Below are 11,463 nucleotides of genomic sequence, written 5' to 3'. Positions count from 1 at the left end.
CATTTACTGACCCACTTCCTAAAGCTATTCCTCGAGACGATGTCAAAACTGCCTGATGCCGTACCATTGAATGATGACTTCAAAGTGGGAGGATCAAGGTATATTGATGAGTGCCATAAGGTAAAAATCCTCAGGACTGTTGTCAGGTGCATTCAATAATTTAGAGAGCTAAAAAAGGATTTGTGCGAAAGTGTCTGCCCAAGGTCTTAATCATCCATTTCTCATTAAAAGTGTCAAGTCATGAATTTGACAATTTTTGTAGTTATAGGATTTGGCAAAAAAATTAGAAGGATTTTTTTTTTTAAATTTAATCCAGTTGGCAAAGAATATTATTTTACATTGCGGCAAATCAAATTCACACATGCGCCTCAAATCTAAATATTGATTTTTTCTCAATTCTCTATTGCAATGGATGATTCAGGCAGGCAAGCTTTCACACAGGAAAACCACCGCCTGTTGCATAGAGACGGGAATACAATTTTATTATTAGGGTTTCCATAATGTTCCGCAAACATAAAATCTCAAAAGCCATAGGCCATCTAAAAAAATTTAGTGACGGAGATGGCAACCCTAATCTGATGAATTTGGAATTTATTTCAGTATAAAAATTCATTATTTATTCTTTTCTTTTATTGAAATCCTAATGCAGCACAGCTTAATGAACATCGAGCACTAGTTTGACTTCTTGTCATTTTTCTTTGCCTTGACGAGGTTGATGGTGTTGGAGAAAAGTTTGCAAAAGTAGTTGATAGAGCTGGCCGAATCGTCGTTGCCAGGTATGTGGTAGGTAATGTATGTGGGGTCTGTATTCGAGTCGACAATCCCAATGCTGGGAATATTCATTTTAGCACATTCTACAATAGCGTCGTGCGGCGTTCCAATGAAAATGCACAAATCTGGCAGTCTCGTAACCAGACCAAACTGAAATATTGTAATAGGGTCAAAAAAATTCCCACCCACGTCAAGGTAAGTCCTTAATCACCTTTTTTTCAGAGTTGGTGAAAGTTCCTTCTCTCCACTTGCGGACGTGCGAAAACTCTTTGCAGCGCTGAGCACAGAGTTCGGTGGCTCTGGCTGTCGGTCCCTGACTTGGCGGAGACAAGAACAAAACCACGCCGTCTCTGTACACCACATTGGCCAGAACCTGTGAATTTTTTACCACCAGTAATTATCTCATTTTTCTCCACCAACTTTTCACCCTTACATGAAGGCTTCTCCGCAGCAGCGACGCGGTGGTATCCAGGTCAAAAACGCAGTGGCCGAGCCTCGAGCCATACATGTAGGGTCGCATGGCTGGGTGGAGAGACCCCTCCATGTGTCCCAAATGCACCTTGGCTTCAAACAGGTCGTTTATTTTTACCAGCTTCTGCACTCCAAAGTAATCGGCTTGCTTCAGGGGCTCTAAAATCGCATGAAATTTTTCAGGTAATTTCTCAAGTACACAAATTCAAAATTTTCAGTCAAAAGCTCTTCCAGAAATTTATAGAATGAATATGCAGGATAATAAAGTACGATGGTTATTTTGTATTTTTTTTTTTATTTCATAAATGTACTCGGTTTTGGCCTTTGATAGAATAATCTTTTTAATGGTATTTTTTATAACAAATAATTATTCTTTCTTATTGATTTTTATAATAAAGTTGTTTGTACTAAAATCAATAAAAAAATTGGAAAAAAATCTTAGCCAATTGTTTAAGCTGATGATATATCTGGCTATCTGCCCATTTTTTGGAGCCCTCAGTGGTTTGCTTGATTTGGTAATCAGTCGCTATAAAAAAAAGCCACAGGGCAGTGCAAAAGCAGCTGCCGCCATGAGCTGCGCCAGCCACCTGCTCAATTTTAATCTTGACCATCGAGGGTCTGAATCCTAGATCTAGGATTTGAAAATCAGAACATAACGTTACTATTTTCTATTTATTTATTTCTTATTACTTTGTTTTTGAGACATGAAAATTTGAAAATCTATTTCAATATAATGAAATTAAAATTCAAGGTAAATTTTGTGGGTAAAAAATAAGAGGAAAATTGAACTCTTAACCACTTTTAACATGGTATAATCTTTTTTAATTAGACCATAATATTTATGGTTTTGCCCCTTTTCTCTTATTTCCATGCTACAAAATGATTAATTCTTGTTAGCTTTATCTTCGAGCATAGAAAATAATATGCGACTAGAGAATTAAATTAATAGAAAACTTATTCAAAATAAATGTTATGTATTCCAGAAAATATCCATCGTCCTTTATACTTCCTGCACTTTTTTTAATATTAATTTAATAAGCAAGGAAAATAATAATTAAAATTGTTGTATTATTAGGTTAATCAATAAATAAATAAAAGAATTTTTGCAAATTTAACTGATGTTCTTGATTTCTCATAATCTCACTCCTACATAGCTTATAAATGGTAATAAATAACAACGAATCGGTACTATTCATGAAGTTAATAAAAAAAAATGGTTTTAAACGGTTTTGAGTGTATTATTAACACAAGTTATAAGTTTTTGAAAACTTTTTGTGTAGAAAAAACATTTTTATTTTATTATGATATTTTTATCAAATTGTTTATTGATATGACTATGTGGATATTAATATTTTAAAATATAAAAATCATCAAAGCATATATGACACAATGAATTTTTATTATTTTATTTTGAACTCTAAATAATATTTAAATTAATAATAAAATCTGTGCATGGAATTTACGTACTACAAGTCCAATAAAATCTAAATTAAGCCAAATTATTTATACAAATACATAATCATAATAAAGCTGATTTACCCCATTTATATTAAGCAGTTTTTACGGCAACGTGAACAAAAAGGAAGGTTGTTTCCCTCACCCATATCAAATAAAGCAGTTTGCGGAGATTCTTGTGTCGATGGTGCAGGTCCACGATTCGCCAAAGCTGCCTGGGCTGAACATTTTCTTATTTGTGTTCGAAGGGCAAACATATTTTTGCAGGTTTTCTGCATTTCGCTAGAAAACTTCAGAGATGTAGGGAACGTAAACAGAATAAATTTGTATCAATCGCACTCGCAGAGCGGCGACGAGTCGAGCAGCTGGTGAATGAAAAGAGGAACCACAACAGCCACGGATTCGTCCGTCGATTGGTTTCATGGAAGCCGCGAGTTTTAAATTGCATTACGCAATTGGTCTGAATTTGGATTAATTTATCCACAGATAGAATTCAGAAAGGCAGGTTAATTGGCTGGCATAGCTTGTGAAACTTGAGATTAATATTATATATTCATTTTTGTAATTCGAGCTTTCTTTACAATTTCGCAATTTACACAATTTATTGACCACACGTGCGTATTTTTAAATATTCGCGGGCCACCTGCGCTCTCCAAAGATGGCGCTTATCCACGTTTTTCATTCAATGTTTTGATTCGATTTTCGATGTGAGGTTGAGATTGTTGAGAATTGAGATAACAATGAAAGGTGAGCCCGCACCACTCCGAGTTCCCGACCAGAGGAGCGATTAGATTATGATTAATTGACAAGCAAAACGCAGGTAAACACGCGCAGGCCAAATTATTGGACTGATGGATCATTCGGAAAATCCATTTAATATCAAAATTCGCCAACGGAGGTGGATTAACCGGTGCCGGAAAATCGGCCACCCACGCTTGCCTAATCGCCCAAGCAAACAAAACTTTGAAATTTTTCCTCTATACCGACGTTTTTCGTTTCAAAGGCTTGTTTTCAGGACTATGATTATACATTTTCTTATAGAGGAATCTCGGCTGCACAGTTTAATGTCATACATAATTTCCCTCGGGGTGTTCGTGAGGGTGTAAATAAAATAAATCAAAAGTTCACTGTCTCGATCGTTGTGATCATTATTTTGGGCCATTTTTATAATTATGCAATACTTGGAAGAAAAAATTGGAAATGCCAATAAGCCAATAAGTAAATATTGTTTTTCAAATTCAAGCTTTAAAAATCAAATGCGAATTGATGAAATAATTATTGTTCTTATTAATACATCCTAAAAGAGGTAAAATTTTTTTTTATTTAAATCAGGATTTAAAAATATCTCTATGAGATAAACAGAAAGTCAGTTTCAAGTATTTTTTTTTATGAAGAGGCAATTCATAAATACTCCACCGAACAGCTTTAAAATTTAAAATGTAGGGAAAATTATTACATATTAATATTTTATCAAATATTATTACATATGATATCAATTCAGAATATATCCATTTAATCTAATCTGATGCAATATCAGAATAATATAAAGAGATTAGACTTTATAGATTTTATTTGTGTGTCGGCAATTAAAATTTACGTAAGAACAGGAGTCATTAATAATCCGAAATTCAACCAAAAATTAAATACTAAAATTGGGTGCCTCATTTTTTTAGGTTTCTATGTAAATTTTTATTATAGAGACAATAATTGTCTTTCCTGTCTGCTTCTTCTCTTCGTGGACCACTCAAGCTTTTTGAGTTGTGCCGTTTCCTCCCTTTTTTTTATTCTTCCTCTCTGAATGTATTTTTATTTTTGTCGGCTTGCTTGCGCCTTCCACGTGCCGTCGCGTGCCACATTGCGTGGTGGGGGCGAAGTGGATCCTTTGCCCTGTCCCGCAGGTGGCACACACCTGGTCCAGCAGCAGCTTTTCCACAGGCCGCCTCTCTAATAATAGCAGCGGCGCTGATTTTGAAGGATCACCCATTTCATTCTCTCAGGGCAGATGCTTCCGAAAAGCGCAGGGCCGTCCGCCTGGCGTGCGCCTGCTGCGACTCACCTTTGTACCTTTTTATTCCATTTAAATTTTTTCCTCTTTAAAAAGAGCCCATGCAACATTGCCCAACGCAAGGTTGACTCTCCTGAGACTTTTAAATTCCCCAAGGGGATGTTTTTAAAAATATATTTCGCGCTTTGCAACCATTTGCTTCCAAATTTTAAGGTGTACCAAGTTAAAATTTGGCCACCCACTATTGTGCTATTTCCGGCGTCCGGAACCCCCATTTCCTAGTTCCGCTACATATAAGAAGTCTACAATAATGTTCTGAAGTCACACGTCTTCTTGTTAAAAGGAAATAAAAAAACAAGTCACTTCTTCAAAATAAAATTTTCTTTTGAAATTAGCTAATTGGTTATCTAACCACGTTTCACTTTCATTATAATTGTTAATTAAATAGACTGACACAGTTAATTAGATTTAGATCTCGTAAGGAAAAAAGCTACTTTTTTGATAATTTTTTGTATTAAATTTTTACCCGAGTTTAGGTTAAACAGTGTAAAATTGTGGTTGAATATTATCTATTAGAAATGAAACACATTTTTATAATCAGAATTTTCAGAAACTATTTTGTTTTAAACCATAAGAATTTTAATTAACTTTTACTCTTGTTTTTAGGACACCTTTAATTGTGATTGGACACGTCGTCACCTTTTGCTGATCTTTGACGATCTGGAAAATCGCATGCAAATAACGGATTAAAAAGAGATCACCATGGGCCAATCTGATAGCAGCTTAGGATGTCAAGGTATGCATTGATTATTATTTTTTTTTAAATTTCCTATCATGCTGCGGAGTTGTTGTTCACTCATAAAATTAATAACCTACATTTTAGACTCTATAGCATGGCATGGCACAAACATTTATTAAATCCTAATTTATTTCTGTTATAATTTCATTTAATTTTTTTTTCTTCTAATTTTATTGTACGTTAAGAAACATTCCATGCAATGCACATATATCAACAAAAAAAACAATGCCTTCAAAAATTAAAATAATTATATCTGACTAAAACTGAGACGGCCCAAAATTTGTTATTACATTTTTATCTGACTGGTTTCTCAAGTGCGTTAATAATTTCTCGGACAAATCTTCATTCAAGCCGAACTGAATTTCTGAATAAAAATCGAACAAAGGAGTCAAGAGATCGGAAAGAGCGCTCAAGAAGAACGTCTGGAGGAATTTTTCACTTGATGTCGGATTTTGGCCGGCAGCACGCCAGCAGATGCGGACCTGCCGCCAGTGGTGTGCATTAGACACATGGCTCATACGCACACAAGCAATTAATGCAACAGCAGCTGGCCCTGTATACATTATATTTTTTTTTCTCCACATTCGAATTCAAACCTTTATGCGTGTGCCTGCATCTGCGGGCGGCAGCTGAGAAGGAAAACGAGGGGTGCGCCGGGTGCGCGTGGTTCGTCCCCCACCAGTCCTCGACGGCAGCTGCCGCTTCCTCCGCCGGTCGGTCTGCACGACTCCCAGTGGGCAACTCAGTCAGTCCCCCAGCACGCAGCCGAGTTCACGGTACTGCGCACGGAGGAGTCGTCGTCGGTACGCTTCGTGGAGCTTGACAAAGAGAAACGCAACTGCCGAACTAGTGCGGCTTCTTCATCGCCACCATGAGCACCGTCAGTTGCATCGCCCTCAGGAAGAACCTGCACTCGAACCAGGCCCTCACCAAGGAGTCGAGGAGGGCCCTCGGCTACCAGAAGTCCGGCAACGGCATGAAGTTCTTCAAGAAGATCCAGAAGAAGATCAAAATCGGTACAAAATTGCTTCTTTAAAGAGCCTGCTAGTTTTGTTCTCACGCCGACAAGACTCTCTCGTGTATAACGGGGGCCTCCTTCGGGAGCTTTTACCTGAACGGAATTCACCTTTGAGAGGCATTTTTAAAGGATCTTTTGATTATAGCTCAATTCTTACCGAAAATCTGTCTAAGCATTTTCCTTTTTTTTTCAAATTATTTATTAATAGATGAAAGAACAAATTCAATTTTTTTTTGCACGGATTTAATTCAAATAATTTTAAATATTTAAATTTTTTATTGGCCATTCTGATCATCTTAGCCCGCCCATGCCATCATTAATTTTTACAACACCTTATTGCGTTCCCACCGTGTAAACAAAAACACCGCTTTTTTGTGTACTTTATTGACTGAGCTGCGTTTTTACTTTTCTCTCTCCGCAAGTTGTGTGATTTTTAAGGCTCACGATCGCCCCGCAGGCTCGAAAACAGCAGTACGTGCAAGGCAAAATTTTATTATTAGGTTTCACCTTGCGTGGCTTTTAGTCTGCGCCGTGTAAATCGTAAAATGTTATCACGAAATAATTGTGTGAGGACGCTTGCTTCTTTTAATTCAAGCGCGGCTGCATCGCGAGTTCACTTGCTTTTTTGCTTACTGGGGGAGGGCGGAAGAGATTGTTTTCTACTCCTGCTGGGGATATCCGCTCGCGCAGAAGGAGGAGGGAGATGATTCTCTCATGCATTCGCCTCTGCTCCGCTGCTTCCCATGGTGTTCTCATAGTGTCGCACCGCTAGATAGGAATATAAAGAGCGAGAGGTTTTGAGTTTCGTTCCCACTTGAGGGCAAAGGGGGAAATTTATTTTGCCGGAGGAATTCTGAGAGATCCGGTCTATTCATTCACTGCCCCGCTTTCTCATCCCCTAGTTATCAGTCGACAGTAGACCAAGAAAATAATATGAAATTATTATTAAAAATTAAATTATTGCCAATTTTTAAAATGATCTGCAATTTCAGATTAAACGTACATTTTTTTCTTAAAATCAAATTAAATAATTTTTTCGTTCTCTCTCAGTTGTAAAAAGTTGTAACGATTATGCGGATTATGCTATTGTTCATATTATAGTGTGATATGAAAACTAAAGTAAGCTTCAATTAAATTTTTTTATTAAACAAACAATGCAAATAATTCTACGAAGTGCATTTTTTTAAGAAGCACTCTCCTTAAGTTTTGCCTTGATATATTAAGTAAATTCAAAATATTGATATTAGATGATTAACAAAACAACGACTTTTAAATAATTTCTTATTATGTTTCTCACGTAACCCGTCTCTCGTACTATAATGGCGATCTTGTCGTTTGTAATCAAACACGAGATTCAATGTCCACACTTCCTGTTTTAACACAGAGGTCATTGTTTTTTCGCAGGTTCCAGTGGTGGCGGACTGGTGACAACCAACAACCTGCCTCCCCTCACCTTACATTCTGTTCACGGTGACAACGTGCAGGTCTCCTTAAATGGTGCGATCGCCCGCCGCGTCGAAAGCTTCTGCAAAGGCATCTGTTTCACAGCACGTCCGGTCAGCATCAATGAAAAGGTACATTTAAATTAGAAAAATTACAATTCAGGATTTTTACAAAATATTTTCTGATGTAAAATAGGTCTGTGTGAAATTCATTGAAGTGTCTGACAACTGGAGCGGCGTCATCAGATTTGGCTTCACTTCAAATGATCCCAGCACCCTGAGAGGAAATTTGCCAAAATACGCCTGTCCTGGTGAGATATTTATTCTTTATTACCCTTTTATTCTGTTATACAATTACAAGAAGGAAGCATTATATTAATTTATAATTTTCTTTTGTAGATCTTACAAACAAAGTTGGTTTCTGGGCAAAAGCTCTTGCTGAGCGTTATGCCGTCAGAGATTCCATCCTATTCTTCTACGTTACCAGCACTGGAGATGTGCATTTTGGAGTCGATGGCGAGGAAAAAGGCATCTTCTTCACTGGAGTGGAAACCAGGGGACCTCTGTGGGCTCTCCTTGACCTTTACGGCAATTGCACGGCTGTTGAAATTATTGGTGAGTTAGATTAAGTAAAAGTTTTTTCATATTCTCCCAGATTTTTTTTTTATAAATTATATTCCTCTGTTGAAGAAAGGAAATTATTTAATTTTTAATTTCCTTGTTTTAGACTCTCGTCAATTGAGCAACTCGCGCATCAGCCTACCTTCATCTTGTCAAGCTGATACGGCTGTGTCATGCTCGGATAGCATTCACATGTCCTCTTCCTCCTCCACATCTAGTGATATCGACAGAATCCTTGCCTCATCAATGGCTTCTATGAGGCTCCAGCAGCAACAAGTAGCGCAGCCCAAGTTGCAAAAGTCTCCCCCTCGCGTTCCAGCGGCAGCTCTAAATCCACTCGCCTTCCACAAATTATGCGGCCGAAACATGCGGCTCAGCTACAACCAGTGTGTGGCCAGTCGGCTGGACAGTGAGTTCTGCAACGGCTACGTCTTCACTGCCCGCCCTCTCTGCATCGGAGAAACAATTGTGATCAAAGTGCTGGCCACTGAGCCCATGTACGTTGGCGCCTTGGCCTTTGGGGTCACTTCGTGCGACCCCGGCATCCTCAAACCTGACTGTCTCCCTGATGACAGTGACCTTCTGCTCGATCGGCCCGAGTTCTGGGCCTTGAAGAAGGATGTCGCCTCTAGTCCTTTGGTTGATACGGAGCTCGCCTTCCAGCTGCACTCCAATGGCCAACTTACCCTCAATGTAAACGGAGGTCCCTCTAGCTCCATCATGTACGTCGACCAATCTCTGGCCCTGTGGGCTTTCTTTGATGTTTACGGCTCAACTCAGAAAATCAAACTGCTTGGATCTCTAGGTAAATAAAAATTAAATTAACAATTAACTAAATCTGACACAACAGAAATTAACAAAAATTTGTAATTATAATTTGAAATCTTTCTTTTACTAACGTGTATGTGTTTTTTAATAGGAAATCCTGTGGATCAACCTTGTGACGTATTGCAACATTCTCCTGACATGACTGGAAACAACCTTGCCAACATGCGGCACATGCAGGCCACGACTGTCCACACAGCCATGTCTCCTGTCTCACACGTCTCTCCCATCTCTCTGGTCGTCAACTTGCCTCCATGCGGAGTCTTCCAGCAATACCTGCCTGCTGGCACTACTGTTACTCAAGCTTCAGTCAATGCCTCTGGAACCCTGCTCTCCAACTATAGTCAAACTTACATTGAGGTAATTATCATTTAATTTATTTTCTTATTTACAAATCATTTATCTATAATTATAAATTTAACTTTACTGCAGTTTTGTTCTTTGTATTGTTTTGACTATTAAAAATACCCTACATATAATTTTCTATTATATTTTTTTTTTTATTCTGGTTATTAATAATTTATTCTTATTTTTGTTTTAGCCGGTGCGCACAAGTCCAGTCTACGCCACTTTAGATTCTGCAACCAACATTCGCACCCCTGGCACCTCAGGTGCAGGCTGGAACGACGCGAACAATGTTACCCACAGCGAGTGCAGCATCTGTTACGAGAGGACAATTGACTCTGTACTTTACATGTGTGGTCATATGTGCATGTGTTACGAATGCGCCATCCAGCAGTGGAGAGGCAAGGGAGGCGGCCACTGTCCCCTGTGCAGAGCAGTCATCAGAGACGTCATTCGGACGTACACCTCGTGAATTTGCAATACCTCACAAGTCATATATTCCTAATCTTGGCAACGCCCTTCACACCAAGGCTTCTGTTCACCAAGTATTGTTTCTTCGCTCGCCCTGTACCTGATCTCTTCTCAATTTTATTTTACTCACATATATATTTATATTCTTGACTTTACCAATTCTTTGAAGAGAGCTTGTACATATGATTGTAATGAAAGGGGAAATGAGAATTAAGTTAATCACTGACCTCCTTTATATTTGCCTGCTTTTATAATGGCTGTGGCAAAGCTTTTGTGCTTCAAATTTAAATTCACATAAGTGTCGGTAAATTTTTTTTCTTTGCCACAGGATTAGTCTACATTTAAAATGCAATAACAGTATCAATGACATGGAAAAAATCTCATCACATTTTTTACTTTTGCACCACATTTTTAGGATCTCTAAATGGAGGGTTAAGTCTCATGATATTTATCTTTTGATCTTGGTATTTTTTGTTTAATTTTACCTTATTAAAACTTTGATGTAGATAATTATATAATTCAAATTACAATGAATAAATAAATTCAATTGATTAAAAAAAACACATTTATTATTTTTTTCAACATTAGCTTAGTGTATTTAATTGCCATATATATTTTGCAGTTTTCTCAAAAAAAGTTTTGCAGTTTTGCTGTCTGAGAACAAAAATTATATATAAAAGTTACAAAGTTGCAGCATTTCCTGGTGCCAGAATTATAGTAGGCCGGGATTGATGTTAATGGTCTCCAATAATAGTTTCATTAAATTTCTTGGCAAATTCCGGCGGGCGCATTATTGGTGCATTCATTAATTTTATTTTCTCTTATCTCTCATTTCTCCAGCCGCTGTGTAAGTATTTTTGTGTTGTCACTGTCAGACTGTCACTATTAAATGTAAGGCTACCAAGCTGTAGGGAAAAAGGAGAAGCTAGGAGACACTGCAAGGTGAGTCAAGTCGTATAACAGACAGACAATTAAGCCAATTCGCTATCATTCAGACAACAAAGATTTACCCAAAATAAATGCCATTAAACAGTGCAGATTTTAATTATTGACATTTTTGAGCCTTCTTGAGCCATGCATTGCATTGCAGACTTGCAGAGGTCAGAAGTCTCAGAAGATGGTAAGCAGAAAAAGTAGAGCATCTGAAATTAATGCTGCTAGCTATTTTTGGCGTTTTAGGACTGACAAGAAGATTAAATAATATTAAATTATTAATCGTCAAGATAATGATTTCTGTTGA

The 11,463-nt window shown here is 37.6% G+C and overlaps 2 protein-coding genes across 4 annotated transcripts; one reads left to right on the top strand and one right to left on the bottom strand.

Moving 5' to 3' along the window:
• Positions 1–324: 324 nt before the first annotated feature.
• On the bottom strand, positions 325–3,070 carry LOC132202656 (small ribosomal subunit protein uS2m). The gene is made up of 4 exons (XM_059629704.1): positions 2,843–3,070; positions 1,205–1,401; positions 983–1,144; positions 325–921 (listed from the first exon to the last, which is right to left on the bottom strand). The coding sequence occupies exons 1-4, from the start codon at positions 2,973–2,975 to the stop codon at positions 673–675; spliced, it is 741 nt and encodes a 246-aa protein (XP_059485687.1). The 5' UTR covers positions 2,976–3,070; the 3' UTR covers positions 325–672.
• Positions 3,071–3,391: 321 nt separating this feature from the next.
• Positions 3,392–10,775, top strand: LOC132202621 (protein neuralized). Of its 3 annotated transcripts, XM_059629634.1 has the most exons (9): positions 5,367–5,498; positions 5,853–6,056; positions 6,131–6,517; positions 7,924–8,093; positions 8,158–8,272; positions 8,361–8,576; positions 8,689–9,387; positions 9,502–9,767; positions 9,949–10,775. In XM_059629634.1, the coding sequence occupies exons 3-9, from the start codon at positions 6,373–6,375 to the stop codon at positions 10,222–10,224; spliced, it is 1,887 nt and encodes a 628-aa protein (XP_059485617.1). In that variant the 5' UTR covers positions 5,367–5,498; positions 5,853–6,056; positions 6,131–6,372; the 3' UTR covers positions 10,225–10,775. The 3 variants fall into 3 exon arrangements, with proteins under 3 accessions (XP_059485618.1, XP_059485619.1, XP_059485617.1); XM_059629635.1 differs by lacking the exons at positions 5,853–6,056; positions 6,131–6,517 and adding an exon at positions 3,392–3,517 and having other exon boundaries at positions 5,369–5,498; XM_059629636.1 differs by lacking the exons at positions 5,853–6,056; positions 6,131–6,517 and adding an exon at positions 3,394–3,444 and having other exon boundaries at positions 5,369–5,498.
• The last annotated feature ends 688 nt before the right edge of the window (positions 10,776–11,463 follow it).

Source organism: Neocloeon triangulifer, unplaced genomic scaffold (assembly GCF_031216515.1).
Source record: "Neocloeon triangulifer isolate White Clay Creek 2 clone unplaced genomic scaffold, ASM3121651v1 ptg000015l, whole genome shotgun sequence".
NCBI lineage: Eukaryota > Metazoa > Arthropoda > Insecta > Ephemeroptera > Baetidae > Neocloeon > Neocloeon triangulifer.
This window is presented reverse-complemented; position numbering and strand designations above follow the sequence as displayed.

Coding starts and splice junctions, on each gene's coding strand:
- LOC132202656 (XM_059629704.1), bottom strand. CDS start 2,975: ATGCAGAAAACCTGCAAAAATATGTTTGCCCTTCGAACACAAATAAGA. Junction 1,402..2,842: donor AACTGCTTTATTTGATATGG/GTGAGGGAAACA, acceptor ATGCGATTTTAG/AGCCCCTGAAGCAAGCCGAT. Junction 922..982: donor TCACCAACTCTGAAAAAAAG/GTGATTAAGGAC, acceptor ACAATATTTCAG/TTTGGTCTGGTTACGAGACT.
- LOC132202621 (XM_059629634.1), top strand. CDS start 6,373: ATGAGCACCGTCAGTTGCATCGCCCTCAGGAAGAACCTGCACTCGAAC. Junction 6,518..7,923: donor CCAGAAGAAGATCAAAATCG/GTACAAAATTGC, acceptor GTTTTTTCGCAG/GTTCCAGTGGTGGCGGACTG. Junction 8,094..8,157: donor CGGTCAGCATCAATGAAAAG/GTACATTTAAAT, acceptor GATGTAAAATAG/GTCTGTGTGAAATTCATTGA.